The sequence below is a fragment of the Heliangelus exortis genome, chromosome 13 (assembly GCF_036169615.1).
Source record: "Heliangelus exortis chromosome 13, bHelExo1.hap1, whole genome shotgun sequence".
NCBI lineage: Eukaryota > Metazoa > Chordata > Aves > Apodiformes > Trochilidae > Heliangelus > Heliangelus exortis.
In genome coordinates, this window is record NC_092434.1 from 18,446,610 (window position 1) to 18,471,377 (window position 24,768).

The 24,768-nt window shown below is 47.8% G+C and overlaps 1 protein-coding gene across 4 annotated transcripts in view; it reads left to right on the forward strand.

The window, feature by feature from the left end:
- RANBP10 (RAN binding protein 10) overlaps positions 1-24,768 on the forward strand; it is a 73,794-nt gene that overhangs the window by 6,087 nt on the left and 42,939 nt on the right. For all 4 annotated transcript variants that reach the window (XR_011728548.1, XR_011728547.1, XM_071757261.1 and 1 more), the window contains exon 3: positions 15,977-16,029. Coding sequence is in view for 2 of the 4 variants with exons in the window: in XM_071757261.1 (XP_071613362.1) it covers positions 15,977-16,029 (53 nt within the window). In the remaining 2 variants the exon portion in view is untranslated. The remainder of the gene's footprint in view (positions 1-15,976; positions 16,030-24,768) is intronic.

The following is a 24,768-nucleotide window of genomic DNA, read 5'->3' on the forward strand; positions in this document are numbered from 1 at the left end:
ATGCCCAGAGGGCCTGTGACATCTCCATCTTCAAGTCTGCCTGGGCAAGGCCCCAGTTTCTGGAGTTATTTATGCTCTGGGTGGGAGGATGACAAGGGAAGGTCCCAAGGTCTGTGTGGCTCCACGCCTGGCTTGCTTCCCACATTCCTCAGATGAGCAGCCTGGCAGCATGGACGTGACTCCTCTCTTCCTCAGCTGCCACAAATAGCTCCTGCCTTTATCACAGGGGTGGTTAGAACACTTCAACCTGAACTATATTTGAAACACCAGAGTCTTCTCCTCTCTCAGATCCCCCTTTCAGATTTGTCAGCCCATTTCCCAGTTGGATGCTCCCTGCTTGGTGAGCAGGAGCAGTGGGAGCTTGCTCAGGGCAGCCCCACAGCTCCCAGTGCAGGGACTCAGGGAGATGCTTGCTTGGTCTCTTTCTGTTTTCTGTTCTTCTCTCTATGCTGGGGCAAGGTGCCTGTCTCCTAGGTTGCCCCTGACCACCCAAAGTTTTTTGCCCTTTTTTCCCTGCCAGCAGCCCCGTGGTTGGCTGTGATGGAGTGGCACAGAACCACAGAATCCTTCTGGTTGGAAAAGTCCTGCAAGGTCGTGGAGTCCCCTCAGTCACCCAACTCTGCTGGGTCTGGTGCTCATGTCCCTCAGCACCACATCTCCAGGCTGCTGCCTCCACCACTGCCTGGGCAGCTTCACCCTCTGGGTGAAGAGGTTTCTTTTAATCTAAATCTCCCCTGGAACAACTTGAGCCCATCTTGTCCTGTTGCTGCTTCTTATGGAGAAGAGACTGCCCCCCACCTCTCTGCAGCTTCCAGGGATTTGCAGGGAGCTCTTTCCTCAGCCTCCTTTCCTCATCCCCAGAGCCCTCCTGCTCAGCCCTGAGCTGGGGAGCACCAGGGCAGCCCAGAGAGTTCCCCCTTCCAACAGAGGTGCCAGTCCCCAGCCAGCTCTGCTGACTTTGGTGTAACCAACCCCTTTCCCTTGTGCTGGGTCATGTTAACCCTCTGTCTGCTGGGTCAGTCCTGGGAACAGAGCAAGGAGACCCCAAAGGGCAGGGTGTGGAGGGTGGGAAGGGGTGAGTGGGTGTCCTGCTCCCAGCACTGTGTGACAATGCTCTGGGTGTTACCCTCTTGTCCTCTGGTGTTGGTCACAGCTTTCTGGGGTCACAGGCATTTTTCTGGGAGAGGAAGAAAGAGCACTTTGAGGAGAGCAGCCCAAGAGCTATTCTACCTTAGCCCATGTCATAGTTTATTTAAAATCTTTCTTTAGCTTTCACACACAAGCACACCACATCCCAGACTTAAAAATAGCTTTGCTTCTCTCTGGCTGAAGCAGAAAAGGTCAGCTGTGGTGGCTCTTCAGCTGTCATGCCATTACTAACAAGTCATCTGCCCCTCTCCTCCTCGGGTGTATTCCTCCTTCCCAACCTTCCCCTCCTCCTCAGCACCTGAGCAGTGGGATGGCTGTGAAAAGCCTCTCACTCCTGAGCTCTGGGGGTTCCAGAACCTGACACGAGGGCTGTGGGTGCAGCACAGGGAGGTTGGTGCTGTCTGAGCATCCCCTGGCAGGTTGTGCTGTGGATATCCTGTAATGTGGCCAAAGGGAAGGCCAAGGAGTATTCTGGGGCAGCTGAGGATTTCCATAGTCTGTATGTGCTGCCTGAGCCCTTATTTGTACCTGATAAGCCTGTAAATAATTAATTTCCTCCCTCTTTTTAGTTTTTCCATCCTTGTCTCCAAGAATCCAGAGCTAACACAGAGGTGGGGCTGTTCTGTTTGCAGGTGTGTCTGCTGTCCTGCAGACATTTAAACAAACCAACCCCTAAATAACCCCCCCAAGTAGGTTCAGTAAACAGTTCTCATTTTTGCATTTGCAAAGAGCCTTGCCCAAGCAAGTCTTGCTTGCTGAGCCACTGAGTCTCTCCAAAAAGCAGAGATCCTCTCATCCTCAGTGGAGGTTCCACTGACATCTCATATATTATTTTCTGTTATCATTCTGTTATTTGCTGTCATTCTGCTGGACTCATGCAAAAGGGAGTGATACCAAGAGCAGCTTTTTCAGTGTAAAGCAACGTGTCAGACTGGAGTATCTGATTTGCAGATGGTTTGGTTTGGTTTTTTTTTGTTTTCTCTTCTTTCTTGTTCACCCACTGCTATTTCTGAATAAAAGACAGGAATATGGACAAGTAAACTCTAGCAAAATCACCTTGAGCAACATGCTTCAGTTTTACAGTTCATCAAATCACAGAATAATGGGAACAAATTATTTAAATGTTATTTAAGTGTTAAAAATGTTTAATTTAAATTGTAGAGCTTGCATAACTGTCATGACTTTCTGTCATGACATGTCTGTCATGACTGTCATAACTTTCTTCCTTGACTCTGAAGCTCTGGGATGATGAACTGGGAAGGAAATTATCATCTGCCATGAACTGGACTCTTTTCCTTCAGCTCTGGCCCTGTGAAGCTGAGAGGTGTTCACTGCTTTGTACTGTACCAGCCTCATTTTCTCAGCAGCTTGTTTAGGGATGGGTTTTACACTGTACCTGTGGTACAAGGCTGGTTCTCTGTTTCCATCCAGGGGATCCAATCTTCCCTCTTGGTTACCAACTGGTTTGTACTGGTGCTCTCTGCATCCAGCCTGGCACATGGAAGTCTCTGCATGGGGCTCTCCTGGCACTCTGGCTCTTTGTTACTGCTTTAAAGAGAAAGGATTCTTATTTCATAAATACATCCATCTAAACTTGGTGTTACTTTTTCTGCTTTCCACATTAAAAAAACCCACCCCAGTTCTGTGTAAATGCTGCAGTTGTTTTTTTCCCCTCCCCACATGGAATTCTTCCTGTCAATTTCCTGATCAAAGCCTAAACCAGAGCCTGGGAGAAGAGCCCAAGAGAAGGGGTCCCTGGCAGGAGGGTGTTGTCTCCCCAGCTGGGGATTGTGCTGACACTGTTCCCCCTCTGATTTGGTGGAGAGGACAGGACCTGGAGCTGCTCTCTGGAGCTGCTGGGATGCAGGATCAGGCTGCAGGGTGAAACCTGTGCTCATGGTATCACTTGCTTGCTTTCAGGTGCTGTTCTGTGAGGTATTTGCTGTGCCTCTCCTGTCTTTATTGCTTTCTGGGCTTTGTTCATGCCAGGAACAATGGCAGTGGGTCCATGTTAACTCCATTCAGTCACTGAAACCTCTTTCACTTCCCTAATATACAGGATCAACATTTTCAGCTCTGAGCAGCTCACTTGGAATTGAGGTTTGTTAATCAGCAGGACAAACTCAACACATTTTTGGTTTTTGTTCAGTTGGGTGCAATCAGAACAACTAATCAGAGAATTAATATCAGTATTGCCTTGTGCTGGTCCCAGCAGAGGGAATGCACTGCTCCTGTTCCCCTGGTGTGCTTCAGGTGGGCTTTGGTGGAGCTGTCAGAGGGAAGAAGCTGCCAGGAGTGAAAAATCTGAAGCTGGAGAACAAAGTTTGTGGGATCCCTTCGTTTCAGGTGCAGTTGGGTTTGACCACAGTGTATATTGCAGGGCTTGGGGTCCTGTCTGATGTGGTGGATGTGCAGCAGGTTATTCTGGCCAGATCCTCTGGTGATCTGAGCCTGCTGAGGCTCATATTATACCCTGTACTTCTTAAGTGGTGGTCAAGTCAAGAATGCATCTGCAGTGTGTATTTTCTCTCAGTATTCCAATTATACTGCTAATCTACATCATCAGTCTTTTCCCTTCCTGAAAGGGAGCACAAAAGAGGAACAGATCTGACCCTTCCCACAGCTCAGATACTGCTTCAACATGATCCTAAAATTGGAAAGGACCTGGGAATCTGACACCTTGGTCCAGCAAAAGTAGCTTTTTATTCTTCCTCTGCATTTTTGTCATAAACAGCCTGAGAAGATGGGCTGCATTAGGAGAGAGAGCACTGCTTCTTCATTCTGTTCTGCTCACTCACTTTCTCTTTGGCTTTTAGAGCTGCTCTGCCTTCCTAAGGACTGATGTGCAGTGGGCTCCTCCATGCCCCAGGTTGCTTGTACTTGATTTTAATGAGCTCTTAAGAATTTTATTTTCTTGCCTTTATCTACTTCTTTTCAGGCTTGCATTATTTGTCCTTACTGACTGATCTCTGCCTGGGCAATGGGGATTCTCCCTGGAGCCCATCAGTGCTGTTTCTGAAACATTGTCACAGAACAGCCCAATATCCACCAATAAACCAGAACCACTTCCACTTCAGAGATTCCTTCTGTTCCATTCTGCAGTACCAAAATATCTATTGTTGGACTGCAGAGTCAGAGCCAGTTGGGATCCAGTATTTTGTTTTTTCAGTGCTTTAAAACGAGGTGTCCCTTCCCCCACCAGGACTCTGACAATGTGGTTTCAGGGGGTGAATTGATAGAGGTTATCAGTCCTCCCCACTCCTTAAACCTGGCCTGAAGTCAGCTCAGAGAGGGGTGATAGTTCAGAGCCCTGCACAGAAATGCCCCAGTGTGGGGGGGCATTATTCATCTCTAACTCAGTCACTGAGCTGGATTATTTTAGCCTGAACTCTGTGTGTTGAAAGAGTGGGGTGGCTGCTAGCTGGGAGGACAGGATGCCAAGCAGATAAGTGTGGTTATTAGAAAAAATTACAGGATGCAGTAAGCCTCTGAATCATGGACTCTCCTCTGGAGGAGGGGAACATCCCTGCTTTAACTTAAAGCTCAGCTGGGATGCCTTGTCTTGGCTGAGCCACCTAATAAAATGTCAGTCCCAAGAATTTCTACCTTTTGTTACTGGTATTGTTAGTTCCCTGCTGAGCAGGGAATGGAAGCTTTGCTGAAAGTCCTGCCCGACAAAACAAATCATTTCAAGTGTTTGTTTTTAACTCTTTATCTTTGGAGCAGCTCAGACATGCACCAAAGCATCCTTGAAGGAGAGGCTGCTGGCTCAGGGTGTTCCCAGCACAGGACAGAGGGGCTCAAGGCTTGTGATGCCCTCCTACCCCCTGCTTTCCTGAGCCTTCAGATGGGCTGGGTTTTGTCTGCCCTCAAGGTCAACTTCAGAGGCACTGGGCAGAGGAGCAGCAGGGATTGTTTCCCCATTCTGGTTGGATACCTCCCAACAGGTTAAGAAAGAAATAAAAGGGAACCATAACATCTTCCCTTTCACAGCAGAGCCTTGAGAAACCTGCTCTGTTGGTTGCCAGAACTCACATCTGAGAGGAGTGTACTCTTGTTAAGTTTCCTGGAGAGAATCTTAGCTTTTTGGATAAGAAATGCCTCCTTCTTCTTCCGTGGAAGTTTCCTGCCCTGATCCAGCTCAGACCATGGACCTGTGGTGCCTCTCTGTGCTGCACCTGGATTTACTTTGCAGGTAGCAGAGCCTCCCCAGTGCTGGGGGCTTTGCAGGCACTCAGAGGGTGATGTTTGTTGCTCCTAGGGTTCCTTAAACTGAAGAACATAAAGCAGGGTTATACATGAGTTCTGCTGCTGTCTTCTCCTCTTTTCCACCCGATGGGTTCTTTGTTCCTGCACTGGAGAAGCCAAAGAGGTGCAAGTGCTGGAATTTCAGTGTGAGCAGCTTGTCAAAGGCTTGGTCTGTTCTGAAGTTTTTCTGTTGGGTTCGTGGGGATTTTTGTGGTTGCTCAACACAAAGTAGCTTTAGACTACCCAAAATAACCTTTCCTTACCTTGACTTTTTGGCAGGCCTTCTGAGTATCATGTTCTTTTAATGAAGGGACATCTTTTGACTCCAAGAAGTGCTTGCTGGTCACCTGGGTGGATTCCCTTTCTAGGGACAGCCCCAATGCAGCCCCTCAGTTCAAGAAGGACAGGGAAGTGCTTGAAAGAGTCCAGCGCAGAGCTACTGAGATGATTAAGGGAGTGGAACATCTCCCTTATGAGGAAAGGCTGAGGGAGCTGGGTCTCTTTAGTTTGGAGAAAAGGAGACTGAGGGGTGACCTCATCAATGTTTTCAAATATGTAAGGGGTGAGTGTCAGGGAGATGGAGTTAGGCTTTTCTCAGTGGTGACCAGTGATAGGACAAGGGGTAATGGGTGTAAATTGGAGCATAGGAGGTTCAAGTTGAATATCAGAAAAAATTTTTTTCCTGTAAGGGTGACGGAGCCCTGGAACAGGCTGCCCAGGGGGGTTGTGGAGTCTCCTTCACTGGAGACATTCAAAACCCACCTGGACACGTTCCTAGGGGATGTACTCTAGGGGGCCCTGCTCTGGCAGGGGGGGTTGGACTAGATGATCTTTCCAGGTCCCTTCCAACCCCTAGGATTCTAGGATTCTATGATTCTATGATTCATGGAACCCTTAGAGCAGCCTCTTTGCAAGACCCCTGGCTGTGCACTTAGGTTAATCAAATGCTGTCATTCCTGTCACACAGCTTCTTTTTGAGCTTTTTGGGTAGTTTCTGCCTAATGACAAGATAATGCTTCCAGGCTGAGTGACTGCATCTGAGACCCTTTGTATGTTTAAGAGTTACATTTTGATTAAGAAGTGGAATAATCTGTTTGGCTCTTTCCATCTGTTTTCCAGGGAAAGCCTTTTATTGGCAGGAGCATACAATAATATATCTTAAAAAACCCCAAACAAACGAAGGATCCCCAAGCAAGCAAACAAAAAACAACACTAAATATAAGTTGCAGCATGGAAAATACCTGCAGTGCACAGTCCACCAGGCAGGTTCTCCTGGGAGCCAGAGGTGAATGCTGCCCCATGGCAAGACCCCAGTGCTGGAGCAGCAAACTGCTGGAGGACTTGGGATCTGGGGGAGGGAACCAAAAAGCTTTGGCTCCTGGAACTTAATTCCTGGTGCTGTGAATCCTAGAGGGTAAAACATGGGCAGTCCTGGTGGTTCTGCTCTGCAGAGGGGTGTGTGGTGCCAGCACCTCCTGCCTGCTGCAGAACTCCTCCAGCCATCTGCTGGGGCCAAGCAGAGCCAGGATGGGGGGAAGAGAGGCAGGGGTGGTGCTGGAAGTGGGGTAAAGGCACCTGATTGGGACTGGTCACATTTTCAAAAGCAATTGGGATTGACTGGGCAGGGCTGAGGTGCAGGAGAGGGCTGGAAAAAATTGGTGCTATGGTAACTGGCTGCTGGTGGGTGGGAACAAAGGTTTCTGACAATCCCCAGCATGTGTCTCTGCCTTTATTTTTGTCTGTCTGCTCTGTTTGGGATTGAGCTACTGATGCAGCACTTCTGCAGCTTCTGCTGGGCTCTGTGAGGCAGTTCCAAGTGTTCAGTGTTCTGAGGTGGTTTTAGGAGTCATCTTTGCCTGGCTGCAGCTCATATCTTGCATCTGATAGCTTTGAATGTATCATTATCCAAAACCCTATTTTTTTTCTCCCCCTTTTTGAAAGTCAGTGTTAAAATTCCTCTGCATCCCTTTCTAAGAGGCTCTATGAATCCCTCAGGAAAGGGACTCCAGGTGATGGATATGGAATGTGTCCTCAACTGAAGCCTCCAGAGCCAGGGTTGGGGCAGGCAGCCTCTGGAGAGATTTATGCTGGATGATATAAAATATTACAGTTTATTCATTTAGAGAAACAAGCAGTGGGTTGTGCCTGATGATGCCCACGAATAGTCTTTAACTACTTTTAAAGTTGTATACACAAAACTCTGGATCTCTGGAATCAGGGAAGTGAGAAGCAGTTCTGCACCAGGAAGCTCAGAAGGCAGCTGCTGCTCTGGGTGTTGGGGGAATTAAAAACAATTTTATTTTTATTCTTCTCAGTTTTCAAGAGAATAAAGCAATTTTTTAACCTGAGGCTTTGCAGGTCAGCTCATTTCACCCATCTCTTCTGATAACTTAATTGATAATAGAGAGGATAAGCAAAGGAGCTTATCTACAACACTGACCAGCAGTCAAGTATGGGGCAGTTCTACAGTCCTTATGATCTTATTTTTAAAGTTTGTCTTAAGCTTTAAAAGGGGTGTAAGCTGAAGAGCAAATTTCTGTGAACCAGGAAGTCCTATGGTCATATTCTGGTTTTTTTATTTTTTTTTCTGGTGACTCATTTCCATGGTGTTGTGCATCTGGATTCAAGTGTAGTCTTAAATTTAGAATTTCTGGCTTTGTAGTATTTGCTTCATATAAAAGTGAGAGCTTTTAGCCCTGACTTAAAGCTGTGTAGTCTGAAAATGGGAAGATGCAGTTGTCTGCTTTCTCTGCCCTGGGTCATGTGTGTGGGATCTGCTGCAGGACAGGAAGGAGGGAGGCTGAATCTGCATGGAAATTACTAAAGTTAAGCAGAATAAGCTGAAGTGGGAGATGACCTCTTGTGTCTGAGTTCAACAATTGTGGTGTTTTGTGGGATTTCCACCAGTTTGTCCCAGTGTTGACCCTTATGGTGGTGATGCCATGAGCCGGGAAGGGGTAGGGATGAGGAAGCCATGGAAATGCAGCTGAAGCTGTGCAGCCAGGGGGGTTGTGGGGTTCCTGGTTAAATTCTGGGGGTGCTCAAGTCAGCAGCAGCAGAGGAAGAGGCCAGCAGGCTCCAGCAGGTAGGAGGGATGGAGCAGTCCTGGGGTTCCATGGAGCAGTCCTGGGGTTCCTGTGCTGTGGGATGCTGAGGAAGCTGAACCCATCCCAGGACAAAGCTTCACTGGAGGGGACAGAGAGGCCCCAGCTCTGTCATGCTTCACCTTGGGCTCAGGCAGAAGGCTCAGGGAGTAAGGAGCATTCCCTGTGCCCAGGGGCATCTCCAGCTCATGAACACAACTGGGCAGGGGCCAGGACATCCAGGATTGGCCTCGCTGGTGGGAAGGTGAAGGTGGTGGGGATGGCTGCAGAGTCACTGAGTGCTCTTCTGGCCTGCCAGGATCAGCACCAAGCACTATGGAATGATTGCTCCAGGCTTTATGGTGCCTTTTTCTGCTTCAGTTTGGGTCCCTGAGGCTCCAGCAGTTGGCAGAGGTGCTGGCTCTGGAGTGGGGTTCTGGCTCTGCCCTGGGATCCCAGGTGCTGGCACAGGAAGCTGGGAAGGCATCAAACACTGACCCCCCCATCCAGCAGAGAAGACTCCAGCAGCAGAGAGAGAAGGCTCAGCAGCAATAAGAGATTTGAAATGTTAATATTTTACCTGCCAGTGAACCAAGAGGGTGGTGAGGAGGAGCTGGAGCTCTCCATACAGAGAGAGGGACAAATCTTCTGCTTGTGTCTGGAAGTCTAGAAACGTATCTGTAAAATTCCATTTATTCTTTGTAGGTGTCTGTATGTCACACAGCCACGTGAGGCTAAATTTTTAGATGCCACGAATGACTGCTTTGGAGAGGCCACTTGAGAACCTCATGAGAAAGGATGTAACTTCTGACTCATGCTCTGAGCAGTGCAGAGAATGTTTCCCAAAAATGTGTGTTTAAAAGTTGCTCTGCAGCATCGACCATTCTTTGAGAAGCACTGTACAGGAGCTGCCATTTCAGTGGTTATTAAAAAAAAATACAGGAAACAAACCTATATAAATTGAAGAAGCTGGTTTAAAAAGAGTTAATAAAAAGTTAATAAAGTTAATAAAAAGTCTTAGGGGTAGAGTGCTTTCAGTGGTATGGAGACTGTTCAAGGAGACACAAATCATACTGGAGATTCAGTGTAAATGTGAATCAGCTACTGGAGAGACTCAGAATGGCTTCACAGCTGACATAAAAAGACAAAAGGTGAGAGAGGATAGGGATACACCCTCCAAAAACTGGAATTTGATTATCTGAAAGGGAAAGAACAACTTTTAAGTTTAAAGAAACCAGTTAAGGTTGCCCAAACTGAGTTGAGGGCCATCTGGCTCAAAGTCTGAAATGTCAAAGGAGTGTTTTTCCCTCTCCAAACATCAGAGCTGGAATCTGGAGAGTCTGTAAAGCCAAGAGATGATTCAGTAGAACTTCTTATGAAGGGCTCTGAAAAAGTAGCAGTGTTTAGAGGATCCCCAGGGCCGGTGGTTGCTGTTGGAGGAGGAGCTGGCTCAAGCTGAAGAAGAGTTAATGTGACAATAATGTCATTTGCCAATAAAACAGACAAATGCAGGTCTTTGGTTTTAGATGAGTGTCTGGCTCTGATTGAAGAGTTAATCCAACTCTGTTATTTATCCATAAATCACAGGAAGGAATCATTGGAGATTACCTGATCTTCATTCCAGAGTTCTAAAGAATGAAACAGCTGAGTCATTAACTGTGGTGTGTGCTGTTACATCCCATGTTACATGGGATGTTGATTACATGGGAGAAAAGAGGTTTTGGGTTGGTTGATTGTTTTTTTTAAGATGTCCAAAGCAATGAGATCTCTTAGGGCTCTCTCTTGTGTCCCCAAGTTCTTCTCATCAGAGCAGAACCTTCCTTGTTGCTTTTCCTTGTGGCCAGGTGCCAGGTCTGTTTTATCTGGGAGGTCAGGGCTGTTCTTTAGCTCAGAACCAGCCTTTCCTGGTTCACCTGGGGGAGCAGGCAGGGAGGTGGGTTCAGCTGGGATGAGCAGAGGTGGCTGTGTGTGGCTCAGGAAGGTGTCAGCACCCTGCTTTGGGCACAGCACCCTGCTTTGGGCACTGCTTGGCCAGGAGTCTGCTGCCTGTGGTTGGACCTGTCCTGAGTCCAGGCACTGCTGAGTAGTTCAGCTTGGCAAAGGTCTCTGCTGGTTCATCCCCAAGCCCAAAGGTCCAGCAGGGTCCTCAGGACAATGTGCAGTCAAGTTTTTGTCTGTCTCTAAGGGTGCTGATTCAGTCACTTTTCTGGGCTCCAGTGTGCACTGACACATGGCTGAAGTAGTTTTAGTAATGTCTCAGTGGGATTTGCTTGGTTACAACTTTGATCCTCCCTTCATCCTCTGTTCTTAAGACTGAACAACATTTCCCTCAGCCTCTCCTTGTCTATCATGACTTGAACCCCCTGCCTGTCCTGTGGCTGTTGTTGTGCTCACTCCAGTGTGTTCTCTTCCCCAAACTGAGCAGATCCTCAGGGGGTCAGATTCCTGCTGGCTGCATCCCCCCAAGATGTGGGTGATGGGAGCAGTTCTGTTTCCCGTCCTGCTGAGTCAGGTTGGTCTTTCCACCCCTCTCCTTTCTTTCCCCCTTTCCTTTTATTGCCTTTCCTGAGTCTCCTTTTCAGGTCACAGGTATTTGTTCTGAGCCTGTAATGTGACATTTTTCCCTCATCTCTGGCTTCCTGGAGGCACTTTGCTTCTCTTACAATTTAAATCAGTTACCAGCCCACCAGCTGACTTTGCTTCTGTACCAAGATCATTTCTTTCAGGACTTCTGATGAAGGACCTGACCACTGCTGGAACACAGATGTTTTGCTCATTTCCTTATATGTGGCTCTACAAATCTTCCCATGCCCTTTCCTGGCAGTTGTTGGGTGCAGGAGAGCTGCTGGGTGTGGGTGTTGAGCAGGGTGGGTTTCTGTGAGGTGCAGGAGGTGAGCAGAATGCCTGCTGGGCTCTGCCCCTCTGCTCAGCTGGGTCTAAAGGGGTCCTGGGCCAAGGGGAGCATCCTCTTCCCTCTGGGCTCAGGGTAAGAAAGGTGCTGGCAGCTCTGCCATTCCTTCTCAGATGGAACAGGTTTTTGCTGTTTGTTATTAGAAGCAGACAGCCTGGAGAGTAGGTTCTTTCATCCTTAGAGTCCTCTGCAGCTTTAGGTTTTGGGATGAATGCCCAGAAGTCTGCCTTGTCCCTGCCCTGTTCAGGGACCTTTAGAAGCACTGTTGGTTGTTACCATTGAGCTTTCTGCTTCAGGACCCACTGCAGACTCTGCAGGGCTCCATTAGAGTTGTAGTCAATGGGGCAGAATCTGGTTGGAGGTGTGTGACCAGTGGAGTCCCTCAGGGGTCGGTACTGGGACCGGTGTTGTTCAATATCTTCATCAACGACTTGGATGAGGGTATAGAATGTACCCTCAGCAAGTTTGCTGATGACACTGAGCTGGGAGGAGTGGCTGACACACCAGAAGGCTGTGCTGCCATTCAGAGAGACTTAGACAGGCTGGAGAGTTGGGCAGGGAGGAACATGATGAAATTCAACAAGGGGAAGTGTAGAGTTTTGCATTTGGGGAAGAACAACACGATGTCCCAGTATAGGTTGGGGGCTGAGCTGCTGGAGAGCAGTGGAGGTGAAAGAGACCTGGGGGTCCTGGTAGACAAGAAGATGCCCATGAGCCAGCAATGTGCCCTTGTGGCCAAGAAGGCCAATGGCATCCTGGGGTGCATTAGAAAGGGTGTGGTTAGTAGGTCAAGAGAGGTTCTCCTCCCCCTCTATTCTGCATTGGTGAGGCCACACCTGGAGTATTGTGTCCAGTTCTGGGCCCCTCAGTTCAAGAAGGACAGGGAAGTGCTTGAAAGAGTCCAGCACAGAGCTACTGAGATGATTAAGGGAGTGGAACATCTCCCTTATGAGGAAAGGCTGAGGGAGCTGGGTCTCTTTAGTTTGGAGAAAAGGAGACTGAGGGGTGACCTCATCAATGTTTTCAAATATGTAAGGGGTGAGTGTCAGGGAGATGGAGTTAGGCTTTTCTCAGTGGTGACCAGTGATAGGACAAGGGGTAATGGGTGTAAATTGGAGCATAGGAGGTTCAAGTTGAATATCAGAAAACATTTTTTTACTGTAAGGGTGACGGAGCCCTGGAACAGGCTGCCCAGGGGGGTTGTGGAGTCTCCTTCACTGGAGACATTCAAAACCCACCTGGACACGTTCCTAGGGGATGTACTCTAGGGGGCCCTGCTCTGGCAGGGGGGGTTGGACTAGATGATCTTTCCAGGTCCCTTCCAACCCCTAGGATTCTAGGATTCTATGATCCCTCCCCATTCCAGCCTTTTGTTCCATCCTGCCTGGCAGCAGGAACCTTTGGGATGCCTTTGGTTGTACTTTGGCAGCCTTTGCCTCTCCTCCCTTAGTGCTGCCCAAACCATCCCTATTTGTGCTGGATCTGGGGGGAAGCTGATGGATGTCCTTGGGGTCCTTCCCCCTGGAGGGTTATCTCCAGGCTGGGGGCAGGCAGATCTGAAAGCTGAGTGCTGCTGGCTGCAGGAAAAGGTCATTTCAGCTGCAAAATACCCTCAGGGGGTTGAATTCCTGCATCCAGTGTGTCCCTGCTGTGTCCCACTGCCCTGTCCCAGCAAGCAGAGCACCTCAAGCTTTCCTTTTTTTGTAGGCTTTTAGCATTTCTGCAGAAATGGCAGATTGGCTACATCATATTATATATCCTAGATATTTTGGAAACCCTCACAAATCTCTTTTTATCCTTCTAAATGAGAAATAGGAAATCCAGCCAAATGTCCTGGCATCTGTCCTCTGGGACTGGAGGAGTTTCTGAGATAAACTTGTTTGCCCTCAGTGCCATCAGGAGGGTCAGATCTGCTGCTGCAAAGGTCTCTTTGGGGTATTCTTCCCAGTTCAGTGGTTTCCTTACTACTCCATTTATCACATGCTAACACTGCCCTGCTGCCTACATAATTTCCTTTTACATAACAAAGTAGAAGGCCCTTCCTTTCCTTGGTTGTGGCTGTCCTGTGTGTCAGCAGGGACCTCAAAGCCCCAGCAGCCCCAGTCTGAGCTGGGTTTGGGGAACTCAGCAGCCCAGCAGAAGGTTCCCCATCTCCTCATCCTCCATGACCATCCCCAGTGGTTTGGGTCCAGTGCTGGGCAGTGTGGTTTGGGACCCCAAGAGAATGGCAGGATGACAAGGCTGGGGGACACCAGGCACACAGATGCTCTCCCATGGTCTCTGTGGTCTTTCTGGGGCTGAAGGCCTCGGAGAGAGCAGCAAAGGTTTGGATATAAAACTTGTAATTATCCATAGGAGAATCCAAAGCCAGGAATCCAACTGCCTCTGCACCAGCCCCTGCTTTGCCCGGGGTCAGGAAGAGGTGAGGAGGAACAGGTCTGGGATGTTGCTGAGGAGCTGGTCTGTGAAGCAGAGGTTTGGATCCTCTGGAACCCAGGATACTTCTGGAATACAGTGTGTGGGGGTTTTCTAAAGAAAGGACTGGCTTCCTGCAAGGCACTGCTTCCAAGTATTTAACATCTGCAAAGCTACAATACCAAGATGTACAAGAAAGACAGAGTTGGCCACAATTGTGCAGATGTGATGTTTTTTATTAAAGAGATTATAAATTCAAGTTGGATATGTCATAGAGCTCTGGGAATCACAATTCCTGTGTAATCAGTAAAACTAAAAATCAGTTATTTCCATTCCCATCCTGCTTCCCTGGGGTGGCACTGGTGACTGAGACACAGAGAAGTCAAGGAGAACAAAGTTGCTGCAGGAGACCCGACTGTGGGATCCAATTCTGAACTATTTTGGGATGGGATTAATGGTGCTGTGAAGGAATAGCAGGGTGCTGGCTGCAGCCTCTGCATTTATCCAGGAATGTTAATTTTGAAGCACAGTAACCTAAAACTGTGGAAGCTTGTTAAAGCCAAACTGAGCAGGGCAGCTGCTTCTGTGGCTCCAGGAGGTATTGAAAGAATTCCAGACCATGCAAATTAACAGAAATGGAATAAAATGTGGTAGGTGCATAGGTGTTGCAGTGAGGAAGAGGAGCCTGTGTGAAGGCTGTGCCTTGCAGTCCTGCTGGATGGAGGTGTGGGCAAGGATGGGGCTGCCTGGGTTTGCAAAAGCCACATCCAGTCTCCAGAATTCCTGAGGAAGGTCAAGTGAGGGAGTTTGTGTGGTTGGATGGTGGGTTAGGATGTTCCCAACACCTGGCAGGGCCCCTGCCTCCTGCAGCTGAGGTGGTCACTGGGGGGTTGCTGCAGGGATATGTCCCAAACCTCTGATATTCACTACATTAATAAATTATTTGATAGTGAAATGAATGTAAGGCTTTTTTGCTGATGAAAGGTGTAAAATCAAGAGCTGTAGGATGGTACTGCATCCACCCAGGATGTGGGTGATGGACAGGAAGGATGCTGATGCCTGGCCAAGAAGGTGAAAGATGCAGCTGAGGCTGGCTGGATGTAAAACAGTTGTGGTGGGGTGGGAACAAACAATCCAAACTTGGCATGGGAATTGCCTCCCAGCTGCCTCTGCCTGTGCAGGTACAAGTTCCTCATGTCACAGATCCAGGGAAAAATCAAAAAATAAATGGAATAATAAAGAGCAGGAGGGGAGAAACAGAAGGCAAAAGGGGGAACATCACTGAGCTGATGTCTGTGATCATCCCCACGGGTTTGTGTTGTGAATGGAGCAGTTCTGGCTTCCCCTGGTGCTCAAGGCAGGGGCAGAACTGGAAGGATTTAGAGGCACAGATTGACTGCCTCGTGAGGACCAACTGAGCCCACTGCCAGTTCCCAGCCTTGGGAGAGACCACTGGGGAGTGGGTGTCCACGAGGGCTTGAAAATCCTGGGGGAAGTTAACAGGGAAATGCTCCTCCTTGCTTCAAGTTCCAAAACCACGAGTACAGCCAAGGCACCTGGGGCAGAAAGAGGATGGGGGAGCTGGAGGTGCCTGCTCACAGAGGTTCAGAAAGCATCCAGCTCGATGGAGGAAAACCTGCTGGGCTGGGAAGTACAGACAGAGCACCTTTTGCTTCTAAAACTCTGCAGAATGGGTGTCAGGCAGAAGTACAACTGTTTGCTCTGGCCCAGGTACCCACCTCCCACCATCCTGCTGACATCTCAGGGGGCCAGATGGATGTTTGTTCTCATATTCTATCTCTGCCCTTACCTAGTGTTTTACTCTCTTGTTAATCACCTGTATCAATAGATTTTTTCCTGATAATGTGAAAAAAACACACCACACTTAATTCATGATTGTTTTCCAGTCCTTTGCCTACCCCCAGTGAGGAGCTGCATCCCAGAAAGCTGCCAGTCACTAAAACAGATGGACTTTTGATCTTGGGTTCAAGAAAATACTAAAAAAGGGCTGGAAAATCTGTAGTGATGTCAGCATTCTTACCTTAAATAATTTGTGGCTTGGTTGGGTTGTGGGGTTTTTTTGTTTGTTTTTCTTTATTTCTGCTGGAGGGAATCTTGTGGCTTGGCCATTCCATGTCTGACTGCTGTTTTGTTTGGGTTTTTTTTGAAGGTACATGGGAATAGGACTTTCAGCTCAAGGGGTCAACATGAACAGGCTTCCAGGTAAGTCACTGATAAGATTTGGTTTAGCTTTAATTTGAAATAAAGATTTTGATTTCTATATATAAATTAGTGTATGTGTTTCTGTTTAGAAAATGTCATCATGCCTGAGTGTCTGACCTCTGGGGTTCCAAACTCTGGAGTGTTACCCTGAGCTAAGTTACTGGTGTTGGTAACTGGGCTAGGAGGATTTTGCAAATAATAGAAATTAATATTAGACTAATGAGTGATGGGGAAGATGCTGAGCTTGCAGACATGCAAGTTCTTCACATCTGAAAAATAAGTAGCAAAATAATAATATAAATCTTTATATCCCACTTGACAAATGTACCTGAAAGAATCCAAACCTGACAGGAAAATCAGCCCATCCTTGTCTCCTCTGTTCTTCTCTCTTCACTGGGAAAAACTAGAAAAATGTGACAGTCATACATCCAGTTAATATTGTGGCTTGCTTTGCTTGAAATGTTGTTTTTAGCTTAGCCTCTGAGTCGGTTGTGAAGCTTCTTTTAAAAAAAAACCAGAAATAATCAGCATCTTATTTTATACTTTTTAGTTAATACATTGGATATTGTTGACTTCTAAATTTGAACTCTGTTGTTAACTTCTAGATTTGAACCAACATAGTGACTTCTGAGCAGGAATTCTTCCAGCTGGATTAGGAAATAGAAGTTTTGTGTGGTTGGGAGAAAGAAAATGTTCTTCAAGTGCTGAATGAGTTACAGCTGGTTCCCAGGGGTGGGATTTTTTTTTTTTTTTTTTTTTTTTTTTTTTTGTCTTGAGGGTGGTTTATTGCTGGTGGAGTTGTTTTGAAGGTGAAATGTGTGGTCATCCCTTACAAACACATCTTGGGATCTCCAAAGAAGGATGTTTTGTGCTATTTTGTGAATGTTTTGTGAATGTTGTAACAAAAAGAAGAGGTTCCTTAGGGGTTGCCCCAAGGCCTTTGTGAATTCATCTGTCAGGGATGATTTCCTTTCATCTTCACTGGTAATTAGCATCTTCAAAGTGTGGAACATATTTTCCCCTTTTAACTTCCAAATTAAAATGCTACAGCATCTGAGCAAAATCTTTGACAATTCTAGTAGAAAAATGTGATTCTGTAGTTCTGTTAGAAATTTCTGCAGTGTTTATTTCTCCAGTTCTGTTCCTGTGGTTCTGCAGAGACTGAAGACAGAGGCTCAGCAAGGTGAGGAAAGGGAGACAAAGCCAGGCAGGCTGCTCGGATGGTGTCAGGGAGCAGTCAGCTTTCTGCTGCTTGTTCTTTTTATTGTAAATCTGCTGCTGAATTTTGCAGTGGAACAGCTGCCTTCTCCTCCTGGAGAGAGGGGTGGGCATCTGGAGAATGCATGAGGAACCATTTGGGACCTTTTGCTCTGCTAGAGGAGAAATTTGGAATTGTAGACCAATAACATTAGATAGGAAGTGTAATTAACATTTCACCATTGAAACAATAAGCATTGTTGGTTTAGTGACAAATGTTGGTGCAGTGTGGGGGCCATTCAGAAATCCCAGCCAGAGGTCACTGCTGCAGGCAGACTTTGCCTTTTTCAGGTACCACTTTGATGATGTTTGCTCAACCTTGAGTCTTCTTTTGGCCCCTGTCAGAGGCAAGACCCAGGCACATCCTTCCTTGCATCTGTTTTTCTCTGGTAATTTCAGACCTGCTGCCAGACCTTGTGGAACCCCCAACTTTGGAGATATTTAGGACCTGGTGAGACATGGCCTTGACCAACCTGATTTAATTAGACCTCCTTTGAGCAGAGGTTGGACTAGGTAACTTCTGGAGGTCCCTTCCCTCCTTAGGAATTCTACACTTCTATGATAATTCTGGTTTTGGGAGAATGGTTTCAGTGTCACCCATGTTTTAAAGAATTTGCATCTTACTGCACACTGCAGTTGTTAATAATTCCTTGGAGAAGCAGAGCATAGACACATGGGAGGGGAATTAAGGTCCCAGGTTATATCCAATCAGAACTGGACCAGGGAAGGAGGAAGGCAGGACACTCCCAGTTTTCCCAAGTCATATTTGTTTGCTTTGGTAGGAAATGTCTAGACCCAGATGTTCTGGTGGCAATAGGTGTAGAAGTCTCTGGATTTGTGCCTCCCAACCCAGTGGGAACTCTGCCTGTTCCCTGAGTCCTGTCCCATCACCTCTGCCCAGGGAGTGCTTGGCTGCTTGGAAGAGGAGTTGTTTGGAAGGGTGTTTGGGACTGTCCTGTGGGCTGCTGGCTGGATTATGCTTCAACTGGGATTCTCCTGAGGTTCTACCACAGCTATGTGTATATATATCTCTATATGTATATATATGTATATGCAAAACCAGAGCTGAATACTGACCTGAGCTGGGATGTACTGAATGCCACGTGTGCTGTCCTGAAACTGAACAGCCAGCTTTTTTTTTTTTTTCATTTGTAGAGACTAAAAATTAGTTAAAACACTTCTGGTAAATGCCTTGAAAGCCCAAGAGCTCCATGGACAGTGTTCTGTTGCCACTTGGAGTCAGAATGCCTGTAAACTGCTTTTATTCCTAGGTTGTGAGTGGTGAAAGTGGAATTCTTTTCCTTGAGTGCAATAAAACACGAGGGGAACTTGAGACACCAGGCAGTGCTGAGTGAGCCAGGAATTGCAGAAACTGGATCCCATGGGTCTGGTCCCGTGCAGGTTCTGGTGCCAGGAGGGGTTCTGTGGGCAGGGTCAGGTTGATCTCCCCCAGTCTGTGTGAAATGTGCTGCATGGCTCTGTAGTACAGCTCAGGAATTATCTTCCTGGCAATTGGAGACTGAGTCTGGTGGGTTGGGTTTTTTGTTTTTGTTTTTTACAGTTTATTGCTCAAGTAACTGAGGTGAGCAAGGTGGATCAGGCCGAGCCATTCTCAGGTCATTCACAGAGTAAGTGAGAGCTCCCAAAGAAGTGGGAGACCTTGGAGTCTTGACTTGGCTTCCTGTCAAAGTGTACTTTTAACTTTTTGTTACCTGAAACCCTGCCAGGTTTGTCCCCTCAGGCCCTGCCCAAGTCACTTCTGCTCTAACAGATCAGTGGGCTCTGGGGGTGCTGGCTCACTGCAACCCACAAGTTGTGGTTTGGGACCCAAATTCTGGGGTGGGAGCCAACTTTGGACCCTTTCTTGTTCTCACTTCCAGTGGGGGGATCCCTGGCACCCTGCCAGCCCCCATCCAAGGAACAACCTTGGGTTGGGGCTGTTGGGCTCTGCCCTGGATGCCTTCTCCCCCCAGAGCATAAATACTTTGCCCATACCCAGTCCCAGGTCAGGGCATTTGTGCTTGATGCCAGATTTATTTTGGCTTCAGCCCAGCAGGGTGCTGGAGGGGGGTAGTGCTGAGCTTTTTCTGGAAGCTGGAAGTATGTTTGGAGCAACCTGAGCATTTCCTTAAAGTGTGTTGGGAGCTGAGCCTGCCTTGGAAAGGAGAGTGCCTGGGCCAGGCCTGACTCAGGGCTTCTCTGGGCTTGGCTTTGACCAGGTCTGAAATTATTGTGGGATTTTATTGATGTGCCAACTTTTATGACATATCTTGATTTTTAAATTTTTTTTTTTTTTTAAAGAGCACATTCTTAATAAAAGTTTTGCTGTAAACTGGTGGCTTCTGTTGAGATGTCTGCTCTCTTCTTTTCCCAGATGCTTTTTTTTTCATGTGTGCTCAGCATTTTGAACTCTGGGGATGCAATTCCATGTCAGAGCTGAACTGATCTAACTCACTGCCATCCGAGGGGAGAATCCCAACCCTTCCATCCCCTGCAGTCCCTCTGCTCCCCCTCTGCAAGCCCCTGGCTCTGGCACTTGTCACCTCCTGCCAGGCAGGGGCCTGGGATGGTGACAATGGGTTCCTTCAGAGCAATCTTCTTGTCTTATTTAAATTATTACTGTTCTTTATTATTTTTTATTTATCTTTATTTTTTTTATTATTATTGCCAATTAGCTCTCAAGCCACTGAGTTTTTCTGATCCCAGCTGCAGATGCATTGGTGATTCCCTCCAGGTTTCACCCGACCTTCATAAAAAGGAGAAAATGAGTGTTTTTAGGGCTGGTGAGGCTGGGATGTGCACACTGGAGTGCATCCTGCCCTGCATGTGGCCTCTGCATTGCTCCCAGACCTGAGAGAGAAGCTTCCAGCTCTTCCAGGAGAACCTAGCAGGAGCATGGAGCCAGGCAGAGGGAAGGAGGGAGGGTTCTCAGAGGTCTGTGTTCAGCCCCAAATGTTGTGAAACCATCCCCTGAGGCTCACCCTGCTTCAGGTTCTGAAACACCCCAGACAGCACCTGTCCAATGGCTTTTAGAGCCTTTAAACACCCTCTGGTTAATGACTGACCTGCCCTGCTGTGCCAGGGACCTGTGGGAAGGGCAGTGCCAGCTTTCTTGCCATTGTTTATTATGAAACTCTGAGCATTTTTTCAGACCCAAAGCCACTGCTCAGCTTCCTCATTATCTGCCTGCTTCAGACTCCCTGTTGGGAGAACAAGCTCCCAAACCTAAGAACTTTTCTAGGCTTAAATGAGAGCACAGCCAACTCAGGCAGCAGGATTTGGTGTGCAGAAACCTGCTCTGTCTTGGGGTCTGGGGGCTGGAATGCCTTCAGTTCAGCAAGAACAGAAGCAGTTTGGGTCAGCAAAGGGCCCTGGAGAGGGATCTGCTTTCTGGGGATAAAGGAAGAGCCTTGGGAATTGAGACTTTCCCTGCTCCCACCCAGCTGATCAACAGCCCTTCCAGTCTGGCTTTGGCTGGAGATCCCTTCCTTCCCTTTTCAGTCCCCCCTTGCTCATAGGGTCCTGTTGGCATCTGGAGCCAGGACTGGATTTCATCTCAGCTTATCTTGTGTGTTCTTAGAGGAGATGGAAGCAGGGGAACGAGGGTAGTGAGGAATCTGCCTGCCTGTCTCTTCCTTAGGAGGAAACAGATCCTGGGTTCTGTCCTTTGCCCCTGTGCTCAGCCCTGGGGAGGCCACAGCTTGAGTCCTGTGTCCAGTTCTGGGCCCCTCAGCTCAGGAAGGAGCTTGAGGTGCTGGAGCAGGTCCAGAGAAGAGCAAGGAGGCTGGGAAGGGATCCAGCACAAGTCCTGTGAGGAAGGGCTGAGGGAGCTGGGGGTGTTGAGGCTGGAGAAGAGGAGGCTCAGGGGAGACCTCATCACTCTCTCCAACTCCCTGAAAGGAGGTTGGAGCCAGGGGGGGGTTGGGCAGATATCAGTGGGACAAGAGGGCATGGACTAAAGAATTTTTTCCTAATATCCAACCTAAACCTCCCCTGGCAGAGCTGAAGCTCTGCCAGGGGAGGTTTAGGTTGGATATTAGGAAAGAATTCTTTGCAGAGAGGGTGATGAGGCATTGGAATGGGCTGCCCAGGGAAGGGGTGGATTCTCCATCCCTGGAGATATTTCAAAAGAGCCTGGATGTGGCACTCAGTGCCATGGGCTGGGAACCACGGGGGGAGTGGAGCAAGGGTTGGACTTGATGAGCTCTGAGGTCCCTTCCAACCCAGCCCATTCTATGATTTTATGATTGTTGGGATGTGCTCCCTTGGGAGGTGGACTGGGGAAGAAGGACAGGGTGGATGTGGGGTGGTAGGAAGCAGAGTGAAATGCAGGAACTGGGCTTGGTCAGCAGAAAAGGGATTTAGGAACAGCCTTTCCCTCTCTGAAAGAGCTTGTGGAGAACAGGGACCCAGAGGTGCACAGGAGGAGAGGCAACAGGCAGCAAGTGGAACAATAAAATTCCCATGAGAAGTCAGGTGTTATTCCTCATCAGAGCTGGGTATGGGTTACCAGAGAGGCTTTATCCTGACAGATAGGTTCTGACCTCAATTGACCTCCAGATGTTCCCTCTAGGCACTTCTGTGGTTTGGTGTTTGGTTTTTTGTTTTCTTTTGTTTTTCTGTGATTGCCAGGTGATATTTCAACTTGAAATGTGTTTAAAAAGTTTCATTTCCATCTATCAGTTGCTTCTTTGGGTTGTCACTTTCTGTGCCTCCACTGACAAGTGAAAGGCCTGTACTAAAGGACTTGCTCCCAGTAGTAAATAGAATGATTTTCAAAGATGAGAGTTCCCCAAATAATCTGATCTGCAAGTAATTCAGTTTTGCAGCAGTCCTGCCTGGCAGGGGTGTCTAAGTCAGGCTTTCATTATCTTCCTGGCAACTTCTTCCAACACTGTCCTGGGGCTGGAAACCCCTTCTGGTGGCTGAGCTGAATATCCCATGTAGTTTAAATCCAGTACTTTTGGATCATGTGGAGGTTGGGAATAATTTCTTGCCTCTTTGTAGCCCTGTCCCTGTTGGCCATGTCTTGATTTGTGACAACTCCTGCTGCCCTTACACACTGCCTGCACCACAGGCACCATCCTCTTACTCCCTGTAGTAAAAGCAAACATTAAAATTCAGAGCAGGCCCAGGAAGCAGCCCTTACCCCAAGCTGCAGACAAGAAAGTCTCAGCCAGGCTTTCACAATTTCTGAGGCTGAAGCAGAAGGGTGAGGGGAAGAAGCTGGATGGGAGAGGAAGGGCCATCCCCTTGTCCTCTGGAGCCCCCAGCCTGAAGTGTGGAGTTCAGTACAGGGAAAATACACTACAAACAAGTAGTGATTCTGTCTGCTTTCAAATCCTGCCTAAATCAGCATTTTGGACACCTATCTTTAGAAGAAATTTCTATTAATTTGGTTTAACTATCTATGCAGCTGATCAAGCTCTTTTTTAACATAACTTACAGCATGTGCCCTGCTGCCAGGCTCTTTCAGAACTGTCCTTAGCAGGTCACCCATGCTTCCCTGGCTCCTGGGCAATACACCTCAGGTGTAACTTTTCTTCTGCTCTGTTTGCTGTGGTGAGGAAACAGAGTAAATCAAAGTTTTGCTTCAGTTCAGTTGTAACTTTAACTATGCAGTCTGTCCTTCCTGCAGCTTGTTGGCACATTAGAAAGGCAAAGGGGTGAAAAAAAGGCAAGAAGGCAGTGGCAGTCCAGGCTGCTGAGAGTGTCCAAGCTCCTGTGTCTCCAGGAGCAGACCTGGACAGGCTGGAGCAGAGGTACCCGTGGTAGATGCCTCTGGATCAGATGCCTCTGAGCCTTGGAGCATCCTGGAGAAACCTAAATGGTGTTCCTCCCCTCCATCAGCATCCCAAGGAAGGCTTCATGCTGTACAGAGGCCCGGGGACCCTCCTTACCTCCCCCTTGGCCCCTCTTTTGTTCCTAGTGTTGCTGTGGCTCTTGATGAGGAACTTGAGAGCGTTGAGCACTCAAATTATTCAAGACTGGCTGGAGGAAGCCTGGTGGTGTCTGGGAAGGGGTCTGAGCACTTGCTGTTCCCTGACCATTACTCTGTGCTGCCCATTTTCCTTCTATCTTCTACTTGTGCTTTGCTGGGTCCTCTTCTGGACTTTCCACTGCTGAGAGCTTTGAGTACTCTTTGATAGAGGTTTGGGATAAAAGTGGTTAGCTGAGCAAATTGACCCAAGTGGTACCAAAATGTAGACTTGATTCAACATTTAGTGGGGTTTAGGGCACTTTGGATCTGTTGATGTTACTTCTGCAAAACTTGGTGATGGTGATACCTGTGCCATGTCCTGCTGGAGTTATTCCATGGTGAGTGAGTCCATAGCCCAGCTCTGCCTCCTGCTCCACATTCAGACCTTTCCTCTTGCTGGCCAACTTGTCAGGAATTCTCTTTTATTTGTGCAGTGTGTTTGAGCCAGTGGTTTTGCCATGTGCTCTGCATATGGATACCCATGAGGACTTTCATAAGGACATCACTTATTTACCTGCATAAATTATAGAGGGTGGGGATTATTTTTTACGTGTCAGGTTAAGGAAAATGTGGTGTTTTCAGGAATAATAAACAGCTCTGCATTCCCCCACAGCTGCTCCATGAACAGCTCCTTCAGTTGGCAGTGCCAGTTCCTATCCACAAACTTCCTTATGCTGCTGGTGCCCTCTCATTTATCCCAGCAAACCAGTTTGTGGAACTGCACCTGAACTGGATCATGTAATTGGGTTAATAATAATACTGGGTGGGGGCCCCTGCTTGATTTGGGGGCTGTTATTAAATTGGATCTTGCTGTGGCTCAGTTGATCCCACTGGTGGTGCAGGTGGAAACAACTCCTCAGTGAAACGTGTGGGTAACAAGGGCCTGGGATTATTTTTGATAAACCCAAATATTGCTCTTGCCCAAGACGTGCACTGAAAACCTTAATTAAAGTCAGAATGTGTCCTCCCTTTCAGTTATCCATGATCACTGAGACCTTGTCTGGAGGAGCCTCTTGCTGCAGCAGCCTGGGCTGAAGATGGGGTGACTGCATCTCTGTAGTTTCTGTGTCTGCCTTTTCTCAAGTTGTTTGGAGATGACAGCTGGATCCCTTTTATTTTAGTGATGAGTCAGATGATACTTGATTTGTTTTTTCATTAAGCTTCGTTTAATTCAGTCACATGGTAAAACATTGAATAGGGATGTCAGTGACAGCATCTGCTTGGTTTGCTCTTACCTGGTTGGTACCTTATAGGCCAAATGATTGAGGGACTGAGGGTCTGTGGAGCTGCTGAGCTCAGAAGGGCCATTAACTATTCAGAGCATTTTGTGGCTGTCTGTCCTTTCCTTGGAAGTGTTCAAGACCAGGCTGGATGGGGCTTGGAGCAGCCTGGTCTGGTGGGAAGTGTCCCTGCCTGTGCCAGGGGTTGGTACCAGATGAGTTTTAAGGTCCCTTCCAGCCCAAACCAGTCTGGGGTTCTGTTCTGGGAAGCTGTGGGCTAAT